The sequence below is a fragment of the Camelina sativa genome, chromosome 5 (assembly GCF_030686135.1).
Source record: "Camelina sativa cultivar CO46 ecotype springtype chromosome 5, ASM3068613v1".
In the NCBI taxonomy this organism is placed as follows: domain Eukaryota; kingdom Viridiplantae; phylum Streptophyta; class Magnoliopsida; order Brassicales; family Brassicaceae; genus Camelina; species Camelina sativa.
In genome coordinates this window covers 11,615,831-11,636,687 of record NC_141884.1, presented here as the reverse complement: position 1 = coordinate 11,636,687, position 20,857 = coordinate 11,615,831, and the positions used below count along the sequence as shown (strand labels likewise).

The window sequence follows — 20,857 nt, the reverse complement described above, 5'->3', positions numbered from 1 at the left end:
TATGCGCAAAGGAATGTGGAACCTTTGTGGAGTTCTTGTAGTTCTCACTAAATGGACCCCCATTATTGATGCAGAACAGGAGGAAATCAAATCTGTGCCACTTTGGGTTATTGTCAAGAATCTCCCACCAAAGTACTTCTCCTGGAAGGTGTTGAGTGCTATCACTAGCCCTCTTGGCATTTCGAAGAGACTTCACCCTGAAACAGAGGCCTGTAAATCGTTTACTGAAGCAAAGGTATTTGTGGAGGTCGATTTGACGAAGAGCTTACCAAAGCACTTATCGTTTAAGTCCGCGAAAGGTGGTGACACTATGGTCGAGTTCGTCTATCCCTGGCTGCCACCAAGGTGTTATGACTGTTCCAAGTGGGGTCATAATACCTCAGACTGTTTAACTAAGAAACGACAAACGGAGGTTGTGGAAGAAGTAGAGTTCTCTGTTGAGGTGGCCTCTGTTCTGCAGGTTGTATCTGAAGGTCCTGAGGAACCTGTGGTCCCTTTCACGGGTTTAGCTCCTACTGTTACGGTGTCTGCGGTAGGTGAGGCAGGTGTAAATGTTGATAGTCCGCCTGTAGAGTTACAAGGGGACAAAACATGATCGGGCTGGTGTACTCCAACTAAGGGGCTTCGTAGTCCACAAAAGCAGGTGGCATCTACAAATGTTTCAGCTTCTATTGTCTCTAACTCCTTTTCATGTCTGAGTGGTAAGGGTGAGGTAGGGGATGATTTACATGGTGAGTTGGAACAGGGTGAGGAGGAGGAGTCGGGTTCTGATGAGACTCAGGTTTTGAGGGTTGCGAACTCCATTTCGGAAGCAACTGTGTCTACAGGCGTAGGAGTAGACTTGATGCTCAGGCAATCTCTTCCACGTGCTTCTAAAGACGGACATAAGTTTCTAAACAACGCTGGTGGTCAGAATTCTCGGATTCATCCACCTACCACTGTCAAGACTCGTAATACTTCCAAGAATCTCTGATGTCAGGGTTTTTCTGGAATATTAGAGGCTTTAATCAAAAAGAAAAGCATTGGGTTGTTCGAGAATGGCTAAATAGTGGTCGGTTTGATTTTGGTTGTTTATTAGAAACAAAGATCAAGGAGAGGAGGGTTGATCGAGTTTTTCAGTCAGTGTTTGCTAACTGGTCGCTTCTAACTAATTATGAAGAGCATCGGTTAGGCAGGTTATGGTTGGTTTGGCGAGATAACGTGCGTGTAACACCTATTTATAAAACATCTCAACTTATTACGGTTTCAGTTTGCATTGAGGGACTGCAGGAGTTTTTTGTGACGTTCGTCTATGCTTCTAATCTTGTGACATAACGGAAATTCCTCTGGGCAGATCTTCGCTCCCATAAGGATCCTCCTCTGTTTTGAAATAAAGCATGGCTCATTGGGGGAGATTTCAACGAAGTCTTGGAGAATAATGACCATTCTCGTTATGCGGCAGCACCGATGGTCCCATCGGGTATGCGAGACTTTCAGGAGTTGGTTCGACACTGTGAACTAACGGATATGAGCTATCAGGGGCAGAGATATACCTGGTGTAACAAGAGGGAAGATGGGGTCATCTGTAAGAAGTTAGACAGAGTTCTAGTAAATCAACAGTGGATGCAGCAATATGGTCAGTCCTATTCGGTTTTTGAGCCTGGAGGTTGTTCAGATCATCTGCGATGTTGGATTCATATTTCGAGGGAGGAACCATGGATTATCTGACCATTTAAGTTTGTCAACGCAGTAGTGACACATCCGGAGTATCATAAAGTGCTTGCAAATAAATGGCGAGAGTCTCCTCCACTCTTCCATTCTACCTCTGCTCTGCATCGCCTCTCCAAGTCTTTAAAGGGTTTGAAACCACTTTTACGAAATATGGGGAAGGAAATAGTGGGAACTATCACGCAGAGAACTAAGAAGGCTTTTTCTGTTCTCTGTCAACTGCAACAGGCAACGATGGCTAACCCATCTGCACAGGCGGTGCGTGAGGAGGCGGAAGCTTTTGCTAAATGGAGGTCTTTATCGGATATTGAGGAACATTATCTCCAACAAAAAGCTAAACTCCACTGGCTTAAAGTTGGTGATCAGAACAATATGACTTTCTATGCTTCAGCTAAACTTCAAGAGATGAGAAACCGTATTAAGGAGATTCAGGGTGACGATGGGAGCATTGCCAACACTCAGGATCAGATTAAGGCAGTTGCTGAAAGCTATTTCAGGGAATTCCTCTCCTTTTCACCAGCTGACTATGTCGAATGGTCTACGGAAGAGTTAACAAGCATCTTAGAGTTACAGTGTGATGCGAACGACAAGTCTATGCTTATCAGGGAGGTCACAAAGGAGGAGATTAAGAAGGTTTTATTTGCCATGCCAGCTAATAAATCCCCTGGTCCTGATGGTTTTAACGTGGAATTCTTCAAAGAATCGTGGTCGGTGGTGGGAGAGGATTGTGTGATCGCTATTCAATCCTTCTTCAAAACAGGATTTCTGCCTAAGGGAGTCAACTCGACTATCTTAGCACTAATTCCTAAGAAGAAGAAAGCTCAGGTTATAAAAGACTACAGGCCTATATCATGTTGCAACATTCTCTACAAAATAATCTCCAAAATCCTCGCTAATCGACTGAAAGTGATCCTCCCAAAGTTTATTTCCAACGACCAATCTGCTTTTGTTAAGGACAGGTTGCTTATGGAGAACTTACTTTTGGCTACTGAACTGGTTAAAGATTACGACAAGGATACTATCTCTCCACGGTGTGCAATGAAAATAGACATATCTAAAGCTTTCGATTCTGTTCAATGGGGCTTTCTGCTTAACACTTTAAAAGCTATGGGTATCCCGGAACAGTTTGTGCACTGGATCCAAGTCTGTGTCACGACTTTGCTTCTGCTGTGAATCCAAGTCTGGATAAACGTGCAGAGATTTTGCAACAGTTCCCCTTTGCTTCTGGTCTCTTACCGGTTCTATATCTCGGTCTTCCTCTCCTCACTAAGAGAATGTCCTCAGATGACTATCTTCCCCTTTTGGAAAAGATAAGATCGCAAATTAACACTTGGACTGCGAGGTCACTCTCTTTTGCAGGGAGACTGCACCTCATCAGTTCGATCATTGTTAGCACTATAAACTTTTGGATCTCTGCTTTTCGCCTCCCTAAAGCATGTATTACCGCTATTGACAAGCTGTGCTCTGCTTTCTTGTGGTCCGGTCCCAGCCTACAGACTACCAAGGCAAAAGTAGCTTGGTCAGAGGTTTGTTTACCCAAAAAGGAAGGCGGTCTAAGCCTCCGTTCAGTGGCAGAAGCAAACAAAGTGAGCATGTTAAAGTTGATTTGGCGACTCTTATCTGCTAAAGACTCATTATGGGTGAAATGGGTTTAGCGATATCTCATCCGGTCAGGCTCGTTGTGGTTAGAGAAAGAAAGCTCATACATGGGTTCCTGGATTTGGAGGAAGCTCCTTAAATATCAAACTCTAGCAAAAGAGTTCTCACGGGTTGAAGTGAGAAATGATATTTCCACCTCTTTTTGGTTTGATGATTGGTGCACATTGGGTCGCATTTATGATAAGCTTGGAGAAAGGGGTCCTATAGCTCTAGGTATCCCGCTTTCTAGCTCTGTGGCTGATGTTTTGAATATGCCTAGGAGAAGGGCCCATAGACAGCCGATGCTTAATCTCATCGAGGAGGAAATACGGAAGTGTCAATCCTCTCGAACAGAGGCGGCCGACAGAACACTTTGGAAAGGCAAGAATGATGCATACTGGAGTACGTTCTCGACGAAGGACACATGATTACATATACATGAAGCAAAACCAGTTCTGGACTCTCACAAGGCCATCTGGTTTCCTCACGCGACGCCAAATTTTGCTTTTGTTACCTGGTTAGTGGTGAAAAAACGGCTTTCCACTGGGGAGAGAATGCAGGCATGTAACCAAAACATTGACCCAAAATGTGTTTTCTGCAGTTATCCTTTGGAAACAAGGGAGCATTTGTTTTTCGAATGCCCTTTCTCTCAACGGGTCTGGGAAAAGCTTATTAAAGGAATTCTTCTAAACAGATATATAACAAGATGGTTGGAGGTACTGAATTTAGTTACTGGAAATGTTTTGGAGAAGTCTACACGGTTCTTGTTGGGTTATACGTTTCAGAACACGATTCACTCTTTGTGGAGGGAAAGAAATGACCGGCGACATGGAGAAACACCTTCTACAGCAGAAAAACTTACCAAACTGATTGATAAGAATGTCCGTAATCGACTCAGTACGATCGGTGGAGGCAACAGTTTTCAAGATTGGTTTGCAACAAGGTCCTATTAAGCATGTTATGTATCTACCCTTTAAGAAAAGCTATGTTGTAGCCATGTAAAACGTTTATTTCTTTTGAATATAATTTAACATTTATTAAAAAAAAAATGAATCTTATGCCCACTATTCTAACAGTATATCCATTAGGAAGGGTAACAAAAGTTCTATATCTAAAGGTTTAAATTCTATATAAAGGTTTTTATTATGAGTAACATGGTGAGTAGCCCCTGAATCTATAATCCAAGCCCGAGGAGACACAACATTTGTTTCTTCTCAATGAAGCTAACTAAAGTTTTTAGGGTTCGAGTTTTATATAAGTTAAGAATCCTTCTTTTTGTTTCTTGTTCCTAAATCTTCCATATTTTTTATCTCAAAAATATAGTAAGTTAAATTTTTTGTGCAGCATTTTTGAAAAGCGTAAAGAAAATGTACTTAACTATGTAAAGAAAAATAACAGCTTTTTGTAATTGTCAGTTTAATTAACACAAAAAATTAATAACACATCTTCATAGTTCTGGAAACATCTTATAGAACTTTTTGAGATATTTTAGATTTTGTATCTTGAACTAGATTTTAACCCGCGGTGTACCGCGGGCCTATTTTTAAAATTTTATTTAAATTATTTCAAATTTAGATTGTATGTTGTGGTGATTTTGACTATTTCTATAACTTCTTGTATCAATTTGTAAATTTGTGTTTGTTTTAATATATTTTGGTTAATATTTAGATTTTATAATTTTAGGTGGATTGTAATTTTTTTGTGTTTGGTACCAGTTAGGATTGGCGTAACAACTCTCCTTAATTTATTTGATATAAAATATTTTAGTAGACTAACTCGTAAAAAACTATTTTTTTTTTAATTTATTTTTTTTGACGATCAAACCCCATATATTAAGTTATCAGAGATGACTCTCTTCGAGAGAGAGCCAAATAGGTACCGACGAGCTTACATGGGAAAAACAGAAACCTCGTGCTCTTGCACATTTCGCAAGTTTATCGGCACAGATATTATCCTCTCGGAGAATGTATCTAATACTAAAATTAGCAAATCTATCTCTGAAATGAATAAAATCCTTCAATTCTGATGAAAAGGTCGGCCAATCCTCGATATTAGACGTCATCCTTAGGAGGTCTGAACAATCCGTAGCAAAAAGAGCTTTATCCAAGTCCAACGCTAATAAGCACTCCATAGCCCAAATAAGGGTATCTAACTCTGCATGTAATGGGGATAAGCTTCTGCGCGATCCTTTTAGCCCCATGTGTATGATTCTATCACCGATAGACGCAATCCAGCCATGCCCATTCCTATCCACCTCTTATGCCAAGATCCATCTATAAAGCATACAAGAGATTCTTGAGGAATTAGGATCGAAGGTATGCATGCTTCTACTACCGCTGGTGCAAAGTCTCTGTTATTTGCTCTTCTCCAAACTTCTTCTTCTTGGATAGCTTTCTCCAGTGTATCTTGCGGAGATTCAGAGATATTTTCAAACACTTTATTATTTCTTGCCTTCCAAATGTACCACATCATCCACGGGAACGTTCTCAAGTTTTGATCTGTTGCACCAGAGTCTCTACCACGCCCATATAGAAAATCGAGGTTGCTATATAGGGAAGATGAAGGGAGCACCATAGAATGGGAAGGGATTGTCGATAAAGCCCATACTTGACGTGCTGGGGGCATTCAAATAACATATGGTTTATAGTTTCCTCCTCCGCTCCACATCTAGGACAATCTTTATCTCTACCAAAATGGCGATAATGCAGGCGTTGACATGTTCCCAAGCACCCAGTCATACATTGCCACACGAAATGCTTAAGCTTCCGTGATGTTTTTAACTTCCATGGTTGCGCCTTAAGTGTCATAACACTAGGTCCCTGAGAAGGGAGGTCACAAGCAGGGCGAGAGATAGCTCTCGCGGCTTAGTATCCAGATTTAACGGTATAATTTTCAGACTTTGTCAGAGTCCAAGAATAGCCGTCCCTCGAGGCATTCAAGCTTGGTTTAATCCCCAAAATAAGGTTAATTTCTTTTGGGGGGGAAGAGTTCCCGAAGACGTTCAATTTTCCACTTTTTTGTGTTAAAATCTATCAAGGTGTTAACACAAATCAAGGGATTTCTCTCATTAGTTAAACTTTGGGGTGGCCGTTCTGGCGTATCTGGGATCCATGGTTCAGTCCAGACACATGTATTAAAAGCCGAGCTTATGGTCTTACGAGTTCCATACGAAAGAACATGCTTTGCTGCCAACATGCTCCTCCAACCATATGAAGGTCGATTTGATACTTGTATCTCTAATGGACTACAATATCGAAAGTATCTCCCTTTTAGAACTCGGCTAAGAAGGGAATCTGGATATCTCATCAATCTCCATAGTTACTTTGCCAAAAGGGCAAGATTAAATTCTTCTAGTGTTCTAAAGCCTAGCCCACCTTCCGAAAGTTGAGTACACATTTGCTCCCATGATAACCAATGTAGTCCTTTACTGTTTGCTTTATTGCTCCACCAGAAATTGGCTATCGCGCTAGTTGATTTTGAGCATATAGCTTTTGGTAAGAGAAAACACGACATTACATATGTCAGAATTGCCTGCGCCACTGATTTGATCAGGACTTCCTTGCCTCCCTTGGATAGAGATTTTGAAGTCCATAAGTTTACTTTCTTATGGAGTATATCCGTCACGAATGCAAAGACTTGTGCCTTTCACCAATGAATCTTCTCAGGGAGACCCCAAGTATGTACTCATGCCTCCTTCTTGTGATATCCCAACAATAGATTTGATCTCTTAACGTATATGGGACGGGACCTCGGTTCCAAACATTATGGAAGATTTGGAGAAGTTAATTTCTTGTCCAGACGCCTCGCCATAAAAGCAGATTATATCGATAATTTCCTTGCATTGCTGAGGATTGGCTCTGCAGAAGAATAAACTGTCGTCTGCAAAAAGTAAGTGGGAAACACGTGGGCTTGCGTTTGAAATACGTAAACCCTGGATCTTTCCCTCTCTTTCTACATTCCTAATCCGAGCAATTAAGGCCTCAGTACAAAGTATAAATAGGTATGGAGAGATTGGGTCCCCCTGACGAATCCCACGTGTTGGCCTAATTCATCCCTTGGGATCTCCATTGATCAAAATACGGTAGGAGACGGAAGTAATGCATTGCATTATCCAACCCACCCATTTTTGATCAAATCCCATTTTTTCCATCAAGCCTCTTAAGAAATTCCATTCCACCCTATCATAAGCTTTACTCATGTACGTTTTTATTGCCATAAATTTTTTCCGGTTGGCCTGGTTAGAACGGAGGGCATGGAAGTTTTCTTGAGCAATGAGGATATTATCTGTGATTAATCTTCCTGACACAAAGGCAGATTGAGTCTCGGATATAAGTTCCGGTAAAAACTTCTTGAGACGTAAGCTCAGAATTTTTGAGATCACCTTATAGCTCACATTACACAAGCTAATAGGGCAAAATATTGACATTTCACGAGGTCGATCTCCTTTCGGGATTAAACATATATTTCTCTCATTTAGCTTTCCATCAAAAATTCCTGAGCTAAAGAAGTTCTTCACCATCTTAGTGAGATCGCCTTTTATGGTTTCGCAAAAATTTTGGAAGAACAAAGCAGTCATCCCATCCAGTCCTGGAGCCTTTCCCGGATTCAGGGAGAACAAAGCTCGTTTGACCTCCTCTTCTGAGATTTCTTTTGTGAGATGCTCGTTCATGGCAGGTGTGACCAATGTAGGTACATCCTTAATGGCCGGTGTAGGGTCACTCGCACTCGAGGATGAAAAGAAATTGTCAAAATACTCTACCGCAACTTTTTCTATTCCCTCTTCTGTATCAACCCAAACTCCAAGTTGATTAAGGATGCCAGTGATCTTGTTCCTTGCCCTTCTTTGTTTTGTGGAAGCGTGGAAGAATTTCGTATTTTGAACTCCTTCTGCAAGCCATAGTTCTCTGCTTTTTTGGTGCCAATATGCTTCCACTTCCCTATAAGCTTGTCTAGTCACCATTTTAGGTTGAGGAGAGTCTCTGATGATGCTTGATCATCTCCATATGTCTCATCAATCTTTTCTTGAAGTTACTTAATAAGCTTTTCGGAGTTTGTTTGATTATTTTTCTTCCAAATGGAGATTGCTCTTTTACAGTTTTGGATTTTTTTCAAGATGGATCGTTCGACAGAATTGTTGTCCCCTCCCCATCCATCTATCACCGCCTCTTTGAGGCCTGACTTGTCTATCCAACGCTTGTCAAACATAAACCTTCTCAAAAACATTTTTGGACGTGTAAGAATAGATGCAAGGAGGGGACGATGGTCCGAACCCCACATCTTCATATACTCCACATTAGTGTGGTAAAATAAATTGTGCCACTCTTTATTTCCCATGGCTCTACGACACTGAATCTTACCATTTGACCGCTGACCAATCCATGAAAATTGATTTCCTTGGTAAGGGAAATCAATGAGACCACATGAATCAATCATAGCACGAGAAGGTAGAAAGGAGGCTTCCGATCTTTTTTTTTCCTCCTCTTTTTTCATGGTTCCCTGTTATTTCATTGAAGTCCGCAATAATAAACCAGGGTTCTGATCTTGCAACTCCAATACGCATTAATCTTTCCCATACATATTCTCCATTTACAGGGACAGGATCACCATAAATAAATGTCATAAAAACCCGATTTCCATTAATAATAGTTTCAATATCGATTAACCGGTCATCTAACAGCAAAAACTTAACCGGAAAATCATTTGAATATAATAAGGCTAAACCGCCGCTAGCGCTCTCAGGCTCAACGGTTTGAAGGTTATCAAAGCCTAAATCCTCTTGCACGTTTTGCAGATAAAACTTGTCGTTTTTAGTTTCCGACAGAAATAAAAAACCTGGTGAGTATATTCGACACATCTCACGCAGTCGACGACGAGTCAATTTGGCTCTCGCCCCTTGAAAATTCCATGCTATTTTCCACATTTATTAGTTCCGGAGGGAGAATAAAACCCCACCGTACTATTATTAGCACAAGTGATTATGCACTCTAGCAATAGAAAACAATTTTTTGATAATCTCTTCATGTAGAAGGAAAATGCTAAATAAGAAGGTTGGCTTTTTACAAAAAAATCTAACCAAATAATATGGGTAAATGAATTAAAATTCAAATCCACATGATACATTTTGGCCCAAACCCAGGCCCACCAGATAAAATTGCTAGGGTTTGTAGTGACTAATTTTGAAAAGCATCTCGGGACGTCGCCGTCGTCGCCGGAGATGATGGCATGGCAATAGCCGGAAAAGACACGACATGCGGTGGACATCAATCGCCTCTGTTTTTCAGATCTAGAGCATTGGTGAATCATTACCAAGAGAGACTCTTCCACCATAGAAATCGAGAAGGAGAACAATAGACCTGTAGATCTAGAGTGACTGTCTGCATTCGGAGTAGCATCAAGTGGCATTGGCTGGTGATGGAGAGGAGTGAATGTTAGCGAGATAGAAAACGATCTTTGGAATACGTCCGAGAAGCTCACTACATTGACGCTAAGTGGAACAATATCAAGATCTGTGACGGAGGAGTCATAGTGTCGGAGCCCCTCCCAATCGAAGTTGATGTCCGCCAGGTCTGTGTTCTTCAATTGGTCATGTTGTTCAGAATAGGAGGAAAGGGTCGAGATTATACTATCCAGCAGGAAAGTGAGGCAAGAGGTGGAGTCCAAATCTCGACGTGGTCGTGTAGAGCCTCCGAGACCAAAATCCAGCATCAAACTCCTTCTGGGCACCACGGAGAATGTAGAGCTGACCAGCTTCAGAATTGCACCCATCACCGAGATAGAGTAGCCACGGGTTTTCGTCATCCAAGAAGAGGTGAAAAGAATAAGCCATGAAAAGGAAGGGACGATACCGCCACCAGTTTGAACGCCACCGTGTATAAGACATATCTTAACCCAGAGACAACTGCACACAGCAGGAAATAACCGCAAATAAGCGACAGAAGTACCATTAGATCTCAGATCTGGAGTTGCCATCGAAAAAAATTATGCAGATTTAACGGAGGTATCGATGAACTTAGCATAAAGCTAGAAATAAAATAAATCTCTGCAAATTGCAGGAGCTGTTTCTATGAGTGGTGAAGACTGTGTTCAGGTTATGGGTCGTGAGAAAAAAAAGGCTGAAGAAAAGAAAGTGGTGAAAGGAGGAGATGAGGTTTAATCGGAGAAGATGAACTTTCAACGGAGAAGACAAAAATTAAAAATTACAAAAAGAAGAAAAAGAGGGAGGGATGCAACACGAGGACTTCCCAGGAGGTCACCCATCCTAGTACTACTCTCGCCCAAGCACGCTTAACTGCGGAGTTCTAATGGGATCCGGTGCATTAGTGCTGGTATGCTCGCATCCAACCATATAATCATTTTAATGCAAATTCTAACCTGTTTCATATAAAATATTTTAGTAGACTAACCCGTAAAAAAATATTATTAAGAGAACCTAGATCTTTGAAGGAAGAAGGTAGAAATAGAGCAGCCAAACAAAAGCCTCACCGAACACAACTCACCACATGTTATGCTACGTTCAAAGTAAAATCCTCGGAAAAAATTACTACCCAGCTGGAAAAAGTTGGATGGAAATTTTTTTGTGTTTGGTACCGGTTAGGATTGGCGTAACAACTCTCCTTAATTCATTTGATATAAAATATTTTAGTAGGCTAATCTGTAAAAAACTATATAATCATCTTTATGCAAATTCTAACCCGTTTCATATAAAATATTTTAATAGACTAACCCGTAAAAATTGTAAATATCATTGAACATGATGATTTACCGGTGTTAGAAATACCATATTAAAATATGTAAAATTTATATGATTGTAGATCACTCAATCCAAATTCGTCCCACCTAGGGGTGAGCATTTCGGTTTAAGTACGGGTTCGGTTTGGGTTCGGTTCGGTTTGGTTAATTCGGTTTTCATAAAACTCTAACTATACTCAACCATTGTTAGTTTAGTTTGGTTTGGGTTTGTGTCGGTTTATATTTGGTTTGGTTTGGTTCGGTTTGGCTTTAGTTCAGTTTAATTTTATTCGGTTTAAAAATCAATTAATGTAACAAAACAAAATTTATTGTCCTTTGTACGTTGAATAATTCAAAGAATCCATGAAAATTTACCTAAAAATGATAACTATATAAATATTAAATGTTTAGTAATTAGGAAAAAATAAAAATGAAACAAACTACACAATGTAAAAATATATGATGATGCTTGTGTCATCCGATCATATTTTCGCTTATGAAATTCACGTTTGGTTACTGAAAAGCCGTTTCGTTTCCTTCTTGGCTTGTGATTTGTGTGAGAAACTTGGTACGTACCTGCGAATCACAAGTCATAAACCGGCTATGTATGGGCAATAAGGATTTCATACGAAAAATTAATAACACCTTTTTTTTAATTATAAAACAAATACGTAGTTCATAAATCTTGAAATCAAATAGAATTCTAATAAAAAAAATTAAAAAAAATAAAAAGATCAGTTTCGACGTCGAATGGATTTAAGTGTAGAAGTGAAGCTTAGATAATAGTGAAGCCCTAGGCATAGATTCTAACTCTTCCATCATCTTGTTCTTTCTTATATCTTTACGACGACCACGGGGTTCAATGGAGATGTAAGCTCTTTTTAAACACTTAGAGCTGGCAAGTATGTATTTCAGAATTTCTTTCTCTGCGTTTTGTCCTCCATAGCCGTGCCACTGAAAGATCTTGAGATGGGTTGACAAACATTCTGGAACAGAAACCGGTGGGTGGAATGAAAGTGGGAAATCCGAGTTTGTCTGTGAAACAACATTAAAAGATAATATGTAAGTACTGTGCAACTGTACATCACGTTTAGATGTTTATTAGTCCATTAATAAAAAAAATAAATCAGTGGGTGGGGTAATTAAACCTTGTCGACGATGCGAACAACTCGTAGTTTAAGAGGAGTTTTTTGAAGAAACCACATAAACGGTTGCAACCAATCTACTTTATATGGTGCAAAAAATTTACAATCTTCAAGTCCAAATCGGAAGAAGTAAAAGGCGTCAAAACCCCCAGTCTGCAATGAACATATATAATCAAAACGTTGATTTTTATTTTTAGTTTTTTTAGCATAACAATAATATCACTAGTACGTACCGTTTCAACCTTGAAAAGTAAGGTCAACTTGATATACATGAGTTGTGAATACATGCGTTGTGATAGCCAAAGAGACCGCCATCGTTTCGACAAAACCATAGTAGACACTGCTTCTATTGTCTCGAGAAGCGACAATATCTCTACGAGCACATCGTCAGGTAATTCGCTAATCCTGTCTTCTTTAATCATCTGACTCTTACTTTTTCTAGTTTAAACAAGAAAGAATTAAGAACACAAGATTGTTATAAGAATGACTCTCTTATTAGCTTAAAGAAACTGACTCAAAACTTCAAGCTCTCTCTCATAGGTTTACCACAACTTTGGCAACTCTATATTTATAGAGATTAGATATAATTCCTAATACAAATTATAATTGTGTTTAGATAACTCCTAAACATTAGCTAATCCTAATCCTTTAAGGAAACCATTATTCGGTAGGATTAGGATAACCTCTGACTTAAGCTATCTTCTTCTTCAAGCTTATGCCAACACTTTTGATGGATCGATCCTTGGGCACTTGTGTGTATTGATTTTTGTCTCAATGAAGAAACCTACAACAACTCGGACTAGGAGTTGTATATGATAAACAGAATACAATTAGATTAAGATTGTTTTCTAAAAAAACAAATCATCTTTGTTTAGGTTTCGTTTTTTTAAGTTATAAAAGAGATTATTTTTCCTTTTTCTTTAAGTTAAGATTACTATTTTTCCGAATTCTCCCTTTTTCTTCGGAATAATTGGCAAAAAAAAGCCAATATTTTTAACATTTTTCAATATCTGAAATTAGAAAATATATCACACAAGTCGAAAAACCCCGAAAATACCACAAACTGAGATATTTTGGAAAACTCGTATCTCTCCGCAAGAAACTCAGGGAAAGATTATGGGTAGGTTCTTATAAGGAGGATGTTAAACACTGTTTGATTTTTTTTATGAATTAATTGTGTATTGTTTTGAATATAAGAACTCATGATCTCTTAGTTAAAATTTTCTCATCCAATGGTAGGTTCTAATTTTAGGTCTCTTATTTTAGAAAATATTTTTTTTTTGAAATTTAAAAATTTGAAATAGAATAGAAGTGGTATAAATGTGTAAACATTTAAGATTTTATAAAAATAGAAAATATTGCATTTAATTAATTTTCAAACATACAAAACATAAAACATATATTACAATCGAAATAACAGAGCATTTAGAATCACAAAACCAAAGTTTGAGACACTGACTAGTGGCTATCCTATAACCAAGAATTATTCATGCAGGCAACAATCACATTGACAGCAGATGTAAAATACTACAAGGTGGACATGGGCTGTGACAACAACAAAAGAGATTCAATAAGAGCTACATTTAGCTGTGTTGGGCATATCATTGTTCTTGAAAGTCATGGCGGTAGACTGAGAAGTTGGAGCCTTTGGAATAGGTCCACTGTTTCTGTTGATTGATTCAGTTGTTCCACCAACAACCGGTTCACCAGACACTCCTGATGATAACAAGAAACCACAACTGAAATAACAAGAAACCCAAAAACAACAGATACTGATGATAAGGTACATAAGAAGATAAACAAGAGCAACAAACACAGAGAACAAGAAGAAGCATAAAACTTTACCTTCAAAAGCAGTTCTCAATTGCTCAGCATCTTCAGATGGAGGAGGAACAGAGTCAGAAACCTTAAGAGTCGCCATTTTTTTCTTCTTTTCAAGTTCTTTGTTTCTTCTCCACTCAGTGGTGTATGTTGAGAGTCGAAGCCGACGCAAGATTGGTTTAAGAAACCACAACTGAAATAACAAGAAACCACAACTGCAATAACAAGAAACCGATTACAAAAAACACAACTGCAATAATACTGGTGAAAAGCAATTTGTTGGTACTTTCTTACTTCAGCATATACTAAGATTCAATAACATTTTAGGCATACTGATATCAACATTTTAAAACATTTACGGTTATGCCAAAGAGTGAACTAGTATAAGGCATGAAAACCAGAATGAGCAAACAACGAAATTCAACAAGTAAACCTTCTTAGAGCCACATAATGAATGAGCCAGATACTTTGCTCAAGGCATCACATTACTGGCACGGCGACTCAAAGATCTTCTTAACAGACGAGACTCACAATCACAACTCTAGTAACTTCAACTTCTAGAAGAAGCATTCGATTATCTAAAAAAGAGAATATAAGGCCAGAGAGCTTTTAAATAAGGCTACTCAGTGGACTAGCTGAAAACAAAACTAACAAAGGAGCAAAGCAGCATTCTGCAATTCACAACTTTGACTAAAGAGAGCTTTAAAATGATGGGAACACAATAATGTATCAGGCCAACAAACAAAACTTTGCTCACTCGCTCGAGTTATGTGTAGCCACCAAACTCGAAATATCAAGTCACCAAATTCAAATGTCACAATCAACGGATGATGAACAAAAAGAATCAGAATCAATCATAACCTTTTCGAGATCAAACTAGAGACACAGTATTGCAGATTCACAGCAGTTAAAGAGCAATCTAATCAGAAATAGATGACTGAAACATGGTCTACAATTTGTACGGAAGGTGACTGAAAAATGGTCTGAGAGTTTCCACGGCCTTGATTGAAGGTGTCAACATATCTGCACAAAAAGAGAGGAAAGTGATTAGCTCTAAGCATGCGTATTATCTTCAGTAAAACACTAACAAGACTTCAAACACTTACACTCAAAAACATTACAACTCACAGCTATAGAATGGCAACTACAATCAAGAAAATGATTTCATGCTGAATGATTCATCTTTAACACTTTCCTAGTAGTAAAACCAAGTGTGGCTTATATTCCCTCCCTAATGTGACGGTACAATCAAGAATATGCTCTTAGAGGAGTTTTTAGTGTTTTGAAGCAAAAAAATAATGAAAAAGAAATATGTGGCCCAATAGGAAACTAGTATCCGAGTATTTAACTACTATCATACTGAATCTCTATAATTATTACGAATATTAATAATAATGAGAAATCTTTAATACTTATCGATTGTACAAGATACATTCTCTTATATAGAGATGAGTTTACTAAACTAAGATAAGGATAAATGTAAACTCATCTTTATATAAGAGAATGTATTTTGTACAATCGATAAGTATTAAAGATTTCTCATTATTATTAATATTTGTAATAATTATAGGGATTCAGTATGATAGTAGTTAAATACTCGGATACTAGTTTCCTTATTTATTGGGCCACGCATTTCTCCACTTTTAATCCAGGCCGAGTGTTTTACCATTGTATTATACCTCTGTTTGGTGATGAGAATAAGTATTCTTGAATCAAACACTTAATACACGATCCGAATAGAATCAATCCGGGTTACTAATGGATCCGCGTGTTTTTAAGGCTGATATTGTCGGGTCAAAAGGGATCTGCGTGTCAACCCGTTTGTAAATATGTTTTGGCCCTATGGGTATAAACGTCATTTAGATATATTAAAATTATAGAGTAATTTAATTAAAATTTGCTTTATCTCTAACCATTTTTAATGAAAAACGTACCAAAACAAAGTCATGGTCCAAAAAGAGTCTAATGAATACTACTACTTTAATAGTATAGATACCACAAGGTCTTTAGAGAAGGCACTTTAACCCTGAAAATTTTTCAGGGTGTCATTGTCATGTCGTTCCACATTTAAATTCTCAAGAGCATGACAACCTGATAAAAACCTAACAAGAGAATCTTCGTTTTTGTAAACTACATAGTGAAGACAAATATATTTTAAGGCTGGGAGGTAAACCGAAGAAGGAACATCCAAGAGAATCTTGTCAGAAATTGTAAGTTCAACAAGTGTATCACATACGTAAAGGCTCTGAGGCAAAGATGATAGGCACTGACAACCAGCTGAGCTTGAAGTATAGCTGGTTCACCTTGAGCTCAAACTGAATAAGCAATCCACTTTATGATATCAGCATCAACATCAACGGGACATCGTGGACCTAGTTTTATAATTAATCTTCGTAATAAAGGGGACTTATGTATTAGGGATACAATAACCCACATTGGAAGTTGAATAGGATCTTAAGTAGTATATATAAGATATGGGCCTCTCCACTCACTGCCAATTGGTTTTGAGTTGGAAGCCCACAATCTAACATGGTATCAGAGCCCGGTCTGCACACACTCAACCCAATCCACAATCGGTCCGGCCCAATAGTTGACCCGCCGATTCATGCCCAAACATACCGAGATTGATGCCTAAAAGAAGCCATCATCTCACTACAAGAAAATAGTCGATTAGCGACTACGAGTAGCGACTACAAAGAAGCCATCATCTCACTACAAGAAAATAGTCGATTAGCGACTACGAGTAGCGACTACATTTGTAGTCGCCAAAAATAACGACCAAATAGTGACCACTTTGCGACTATGTTGTGACTACAGTCTTTTAGTCGCTACTGAGTCACTATTTTACCGACCACAGTTGATAGTCGTACTATAGTCGTCAAATTGGCGACTATTGTGCGACTCATTCGGCGAGTCATAAGATAGTCGTATATTTTGCGACTGACTTGCGACTCATGTGGCGAGTCATTAAATAGTCACACCGTAGTCGCTAAATAGTCGTAAAAGGCAGTTATAAAAAACGTGTTTTTCATGTGGGGGTTGGTATACCAACTTTTCTAATGTAGTCGTCTATTAGTGACCTAGGTTTAGTCTATAAAAATGAGTTGCACCCATTTGTTTTCTTCATTCCAACACAAGTGTCTTTCCTTCCCCAAAAAAAAAATTCTAGATCAAAAAAAAAAGTTGTCAAAAAAAATATATATATATAGTTGTCAAAAAAATATATATATATAGTTGTCAAAAAAATATATATATATCTTAGATTATATATATATATATATATATATATATATAATGGCGGGATATTACAATTATGTTGGTAATGACGGTAATTATCGGGAGTGGATGTACAAGAGGCTCGATGAAGTGACGGGAAATTTTTCATCTGAATTCGAAGTGGGGGTGGACCAATTCTTATCCTTTGCAAGTAGCCAAGATACAGTTCAGAATAATGGCGGTAAGTTTCTCTGTCCATGTAGTGTTTGCAAGAACAATAGATGTCTCTTGGGTAGAAGAATTATGAGTCATCTGTTTAGTAATGGATTTATGCCAGATTATTATGTTTGGTATAACCACGGAGAAGAAATCAATTTGGATATAGAAAGTAGTTACAATGATAGGACGTATGATGGGAGTCATGAAGAAATGAGTAATGTAGTAGAAGATCCATATGTGGATATGGTGAATGATGCATTTCGTTATAATGTGGGTTTAGATGATAATTATCATCCAAATGATAGTTATGAGAATGTGGAAGAACCGGTACGAAACCATTCGCATAAATTTTACGACTTGTTAGATATTGCAAAAACTCCTTTATATGATGGTTGTCGTGAAGGTCACTCACAATTGTCATTAGCTGCTCGAGTCATGCAAAATAAGGCGGAGTATAATATGAGTGAAAAGTTAGTGGATTCGGTTTGCGGAATTTTGACGGATTATTTACCAGAAGGCAACCAGTCTACCGGTTCACATTATGAGACAGAGAAATTGATGCGTAATTTAGGCCTTCCATATTATACAATTGATGTTTGTATTAACAATTGATTTTATGGAAAGAAGACGAAAAGGAAGAGACAGTGTATTTTGTGGTTCACCAAGATGGAAGCCTAAGGAGGACAGACAGAGAACAAGAGTACCATATAGTCGTATGTGGTATCTACCTATTGCTGATAGGTTGAAGAGAATGTATCAGAGCCAAAAGACTGCAGCGGCAATGAGATGGCATGCGGAGCACCAATCAAAAGAGGGAGAAATGAATCATCCTTCTGATGCGGTGGAGTGGAGATATTTCCAAGAGCTTAACCCTCGGTTTGCGGAAGAACCCCGTAACTTCTATCTTGGATTATGTACTGATGGGTTCAATCCATTTGGCATGTCTCGTAATCATTCGTTGTGGCCTGTGATCTTGACTCCATATAATTTACCCCCTGGTATGTGCATGAATACGGAGTACTTGTTTCTTACAATTCTGAATTCTGGGCCAAATCATCCGCGAGCTAGTCTCGACATCTTCCTACAACCTCTTATTGAGGAGTTAAAAGAGTTGTGGTCTACTGGAGTCGATGCATACGATGTGTCTTTGAATCAAAACTTTAATCTAAAAGTTGTGTTGATGTGGACGATAAGTGACTTTCCGGCGTATAGCATGTTATCGTGATGGACCACCCACGGTAAATTGTCTTGTCCAATTTGCATGGAAAGTACAAAGTCGTTTTATCTACCGAAAGGAAGTAAGACATGTTGGTTTGACTGTCACCGAAGATTCCTTCCTCATGGTCATCCATTAAGGAAGAACAAAAAAGATTTCCTGAAGGGAAGAGACGCTTCTAACGACTATCCACCGCAGTCTTTAACTGGGGAGCAAGTTTATTACGAGCGTTTGAAATACGTAAATCCACCACAAACCATGGACGTCGGTGGTAACGGTCATGAAAAGAAGATGTCAGACTATGGAAAGGAACATAATTGGCACAAAGAAAGCATATTATGGTCGCTACCTTACTGGAAAGATCTCAATCTCCGACATAATATTGATGTGATGCATACTGAGAAGAATTTTGTGGACAACATCTTGTATACTCTTATGAGTGTGCAGGGTAAATCTAAAGACAACATCATGTCAAGATTGGACATAGAACAATTTTGTTCTCGACCACAGTTACATATTGATAGGAAGGGTAAAGATCCATTCCCAGCATATACATTGACAAAGGAAGCCAAAACAAGTTTATTGGAATGTGTCAAGCATGCGGTTAAGTTTTCAGATGGTTATTCGTCAGACTTGGCTAGTTGTGTTGATCTGGTCAATGGCAAGTTTTCAGGAATGAAGAGTCATGATTGCCATGTTTTTATGGAGCGACTACTTCCATTTATCTTCGCAGAACTCCTAGACCAGAACATTCACCTTGCGTTATCAGGTACTACGCTATTTCTAACTCTATACAACGAGTATATATGAATATATTAATTTTGTGAGACATGCAATTTGAGTATATATTTTGTAGGGATTGGAGCATCTTTTAGGGACTTATGCTCGAGAACTTTGCAGAAAAGTCGTGTTCAGATTCTAAAGCAGAACATTGTTTTGATCTTATGCAACTTAGAAAAGATCTTTCCACCATCATTCTTTGATGTGATGGAGCACTTGCCTATACATCTTCCTTATGAAGCAGAATTGGGAGGTCATGTACAATATAGGTGGATGTATCCTTTTGAAAGGTTTTTCAAAAAGTTGAAAGGAAAAACAAAGAATAAAAGATTTGCGGCAGGATCAATTGTTGAATCATATATCAATGACGAGATTGCTTATTTCTCAGAGCACTACTTTGCCGGTCATATACAAACAAAGTCACGGTAATTAAATGCATATATAATTTAGATATTTGAAGATACTATATATCATCACTAATTTGAATTAACTCATTTGATCAGGTTAACAAGATTCAACGAAGGTGAAGTCCCTGTGTTTCATGTCCCTGGAGTACCTAATATATTTACTCACGTCGGTCGTCCAAGTGGGGAAATGCATGAAATATGGCTTTCAGAGAGAGACTATCAATGTGCTCATGCGTATGTTTTACGAAATTGTGACTATTTTCAACCAATTGAGAGGTATATAAAAAAGACTCTCAACTTACATTTTCATTTAGAAAATCCACAATTATTATTCACATAATATATGTGTTGCTTTGTTAGTATGTTCGAAGATTTTCTTTCTACAAAATATCGGGGATTGACCGAAAAAGAACTCTCTACGAAACGAGCTGAAGAATATCATGTGTGGGTGAAAGATTATGTATGTCTACACAAATTTTTGATCTTATTAATGCATTTATTTATACTTAATATATAAATATATTGATATATTGCCATGTTTTTATGTAAATGCAGGTTATGTACTGGAACGCCACAAATCCATTCCCTACTTGGGTTCAAGAGATAGTACATGGACCTTTGCACAAGGTCAAAACTTGGCCAATGTACTATACAAGAGGCTATGTGTTTCATACGCAGACTCACGGTGCTGGACGGAAGACATGTAACTATGGTGTATGTGCTACTGGTGAAAATTACACTGATGCATCTGATTGCGCGGATTTCTACGGGAACATAATCGATATCATAGAACTTGAATATGAGGGGATGGTCAATTTGAAGATCACACTTTTTAAGTGTAAGTGGTATGATCCTGTTCTCGGAAGAGGCACTCGGAAGAGCAATAGTGGTGTTGTATACGTGAACGCATTGAGGAAATACAACAAATATGAACCATTTATTCTAGGTACGTAAAGACTCCATATAATTTAAATATTTAC

The 20,857-nt window shown here is 38.3% G+C and overlaps 2 protein-coding genes, 1 non-coding gene and 2 pseudogenes across 3 annotated transcripts; 2 read left to right on the top strand and 3 right to left on the bottom strand.

Moving 5' to 3' along the window:
* Positions 1 to 1,446: 1,446 nt before the first annotated feature.
* Positions 1,447 to 3,773, top strand: LOC147943610 (uncharacterized). Its single transcript, XM_087512292.1, has 4 exons — positions 1,447 to 1,645; positions 1,730 to 2,738; positions 2,813 to 3,233; positions 3,363 to 3,773. Exons 1-4 carry the CDS (start codon positions 1,447 to 1,449, stop codon positions 3,771 to 3,773), a joined length of 2,040 nt encoding a protein of 679 aa, XP_087368418.1.
* A 1,412-nt stretch (positions 3,774 to 5,185) lies between these two features.
* Positions 5,186 to 9,265, bottom strand: LOC147943609 (uncharacterized; annotated as a pseudogene).
* Positions 9,266 to 10,565: 1,300 nt separating this feature from the next.
* On the bottom strand, positions 10,566 to 10,684 carry LOC147943608 (5S ribosomal RNA). Its single transcript, XR_015558743.1, has one exon. It is a non-coding gene; the product is annotated as a 5S ribosomal RNA (ribosomal RNA).
* A 1,145-nt stretch (positions 10,685 to 11,829) lies between these two features.
* LOC147943607 (putative F-box/FBD/LRR-repeat protein At1g22000) lies at positions 11,830 to 12,640 on the bottom strand. The gene is made up of 3 exons (XM_087512291.1): positions 12,452 to 12,640; positions 12,222 to 12,371; positions 11,830 to 12,108 (listed from the first exon to the last, which is right to left on the bottom strand). Exons 1-3 carry the CDS (start codon positions 12,638 to 12,640, stop codon positions 11,830 to 11,832), a joined length of 618 nt encoding a protein of 205 aa, XP_087368417.1.
* A 4,693-nt stretch (positions 12,641 to 17,333) lies between these two features.
* On the top strand, positions 17,334 to 20,831 carry LOC147943606 (uncharacterized; annotated as a pseudogene).
* The last annotated feature ends 26 nt before the right edge of the window (positions 20,832 to 20,857 follow it).

Coding starts and splice junctions, on each gene's coding strand:
- LOC147943610 (XM_087512292.1), top strand. CDS start 1,447: ATGGTCCCATCGGGTATGCGAGACTTTCAGGAGTTGGTTCGACACTGT. Junction 1,646..1,729: donor TTCGGTTTTTGAGCCTGGAG/GTTGTTCAGATC, acceptor TTGTCAACGCAG/TAGTGACACATCCGGAGTAT. Junction 2,739..2,812: donor AAGGATACTATCTCTCCACG/GTGTGCAATGAA, acceptor ACACTTTAAAAG/CTATGGGTATCCCGGAACAG.
- LOC147943607 (XM_087512291.1), bottom strand. CDS start 12,640: ATGATTAAAGAAGACAGGATTAGCGAATTACCTGACGATGTGCTCGTA. Junction 12,372..12,451: donor TACTTTTCAAGGTTGAAACG/GTACGTACTAGT, acceptor TGTTCATTGCAG/ACTGGGGGTTTTGACGCCTT. Junction 12,109..12,221: donor TTGTTCGCATCGTCGACAAG/GTTTAATTACCC, acceptor GTTGTTTCACAG/ACAAACTCGGATTTCCCACT.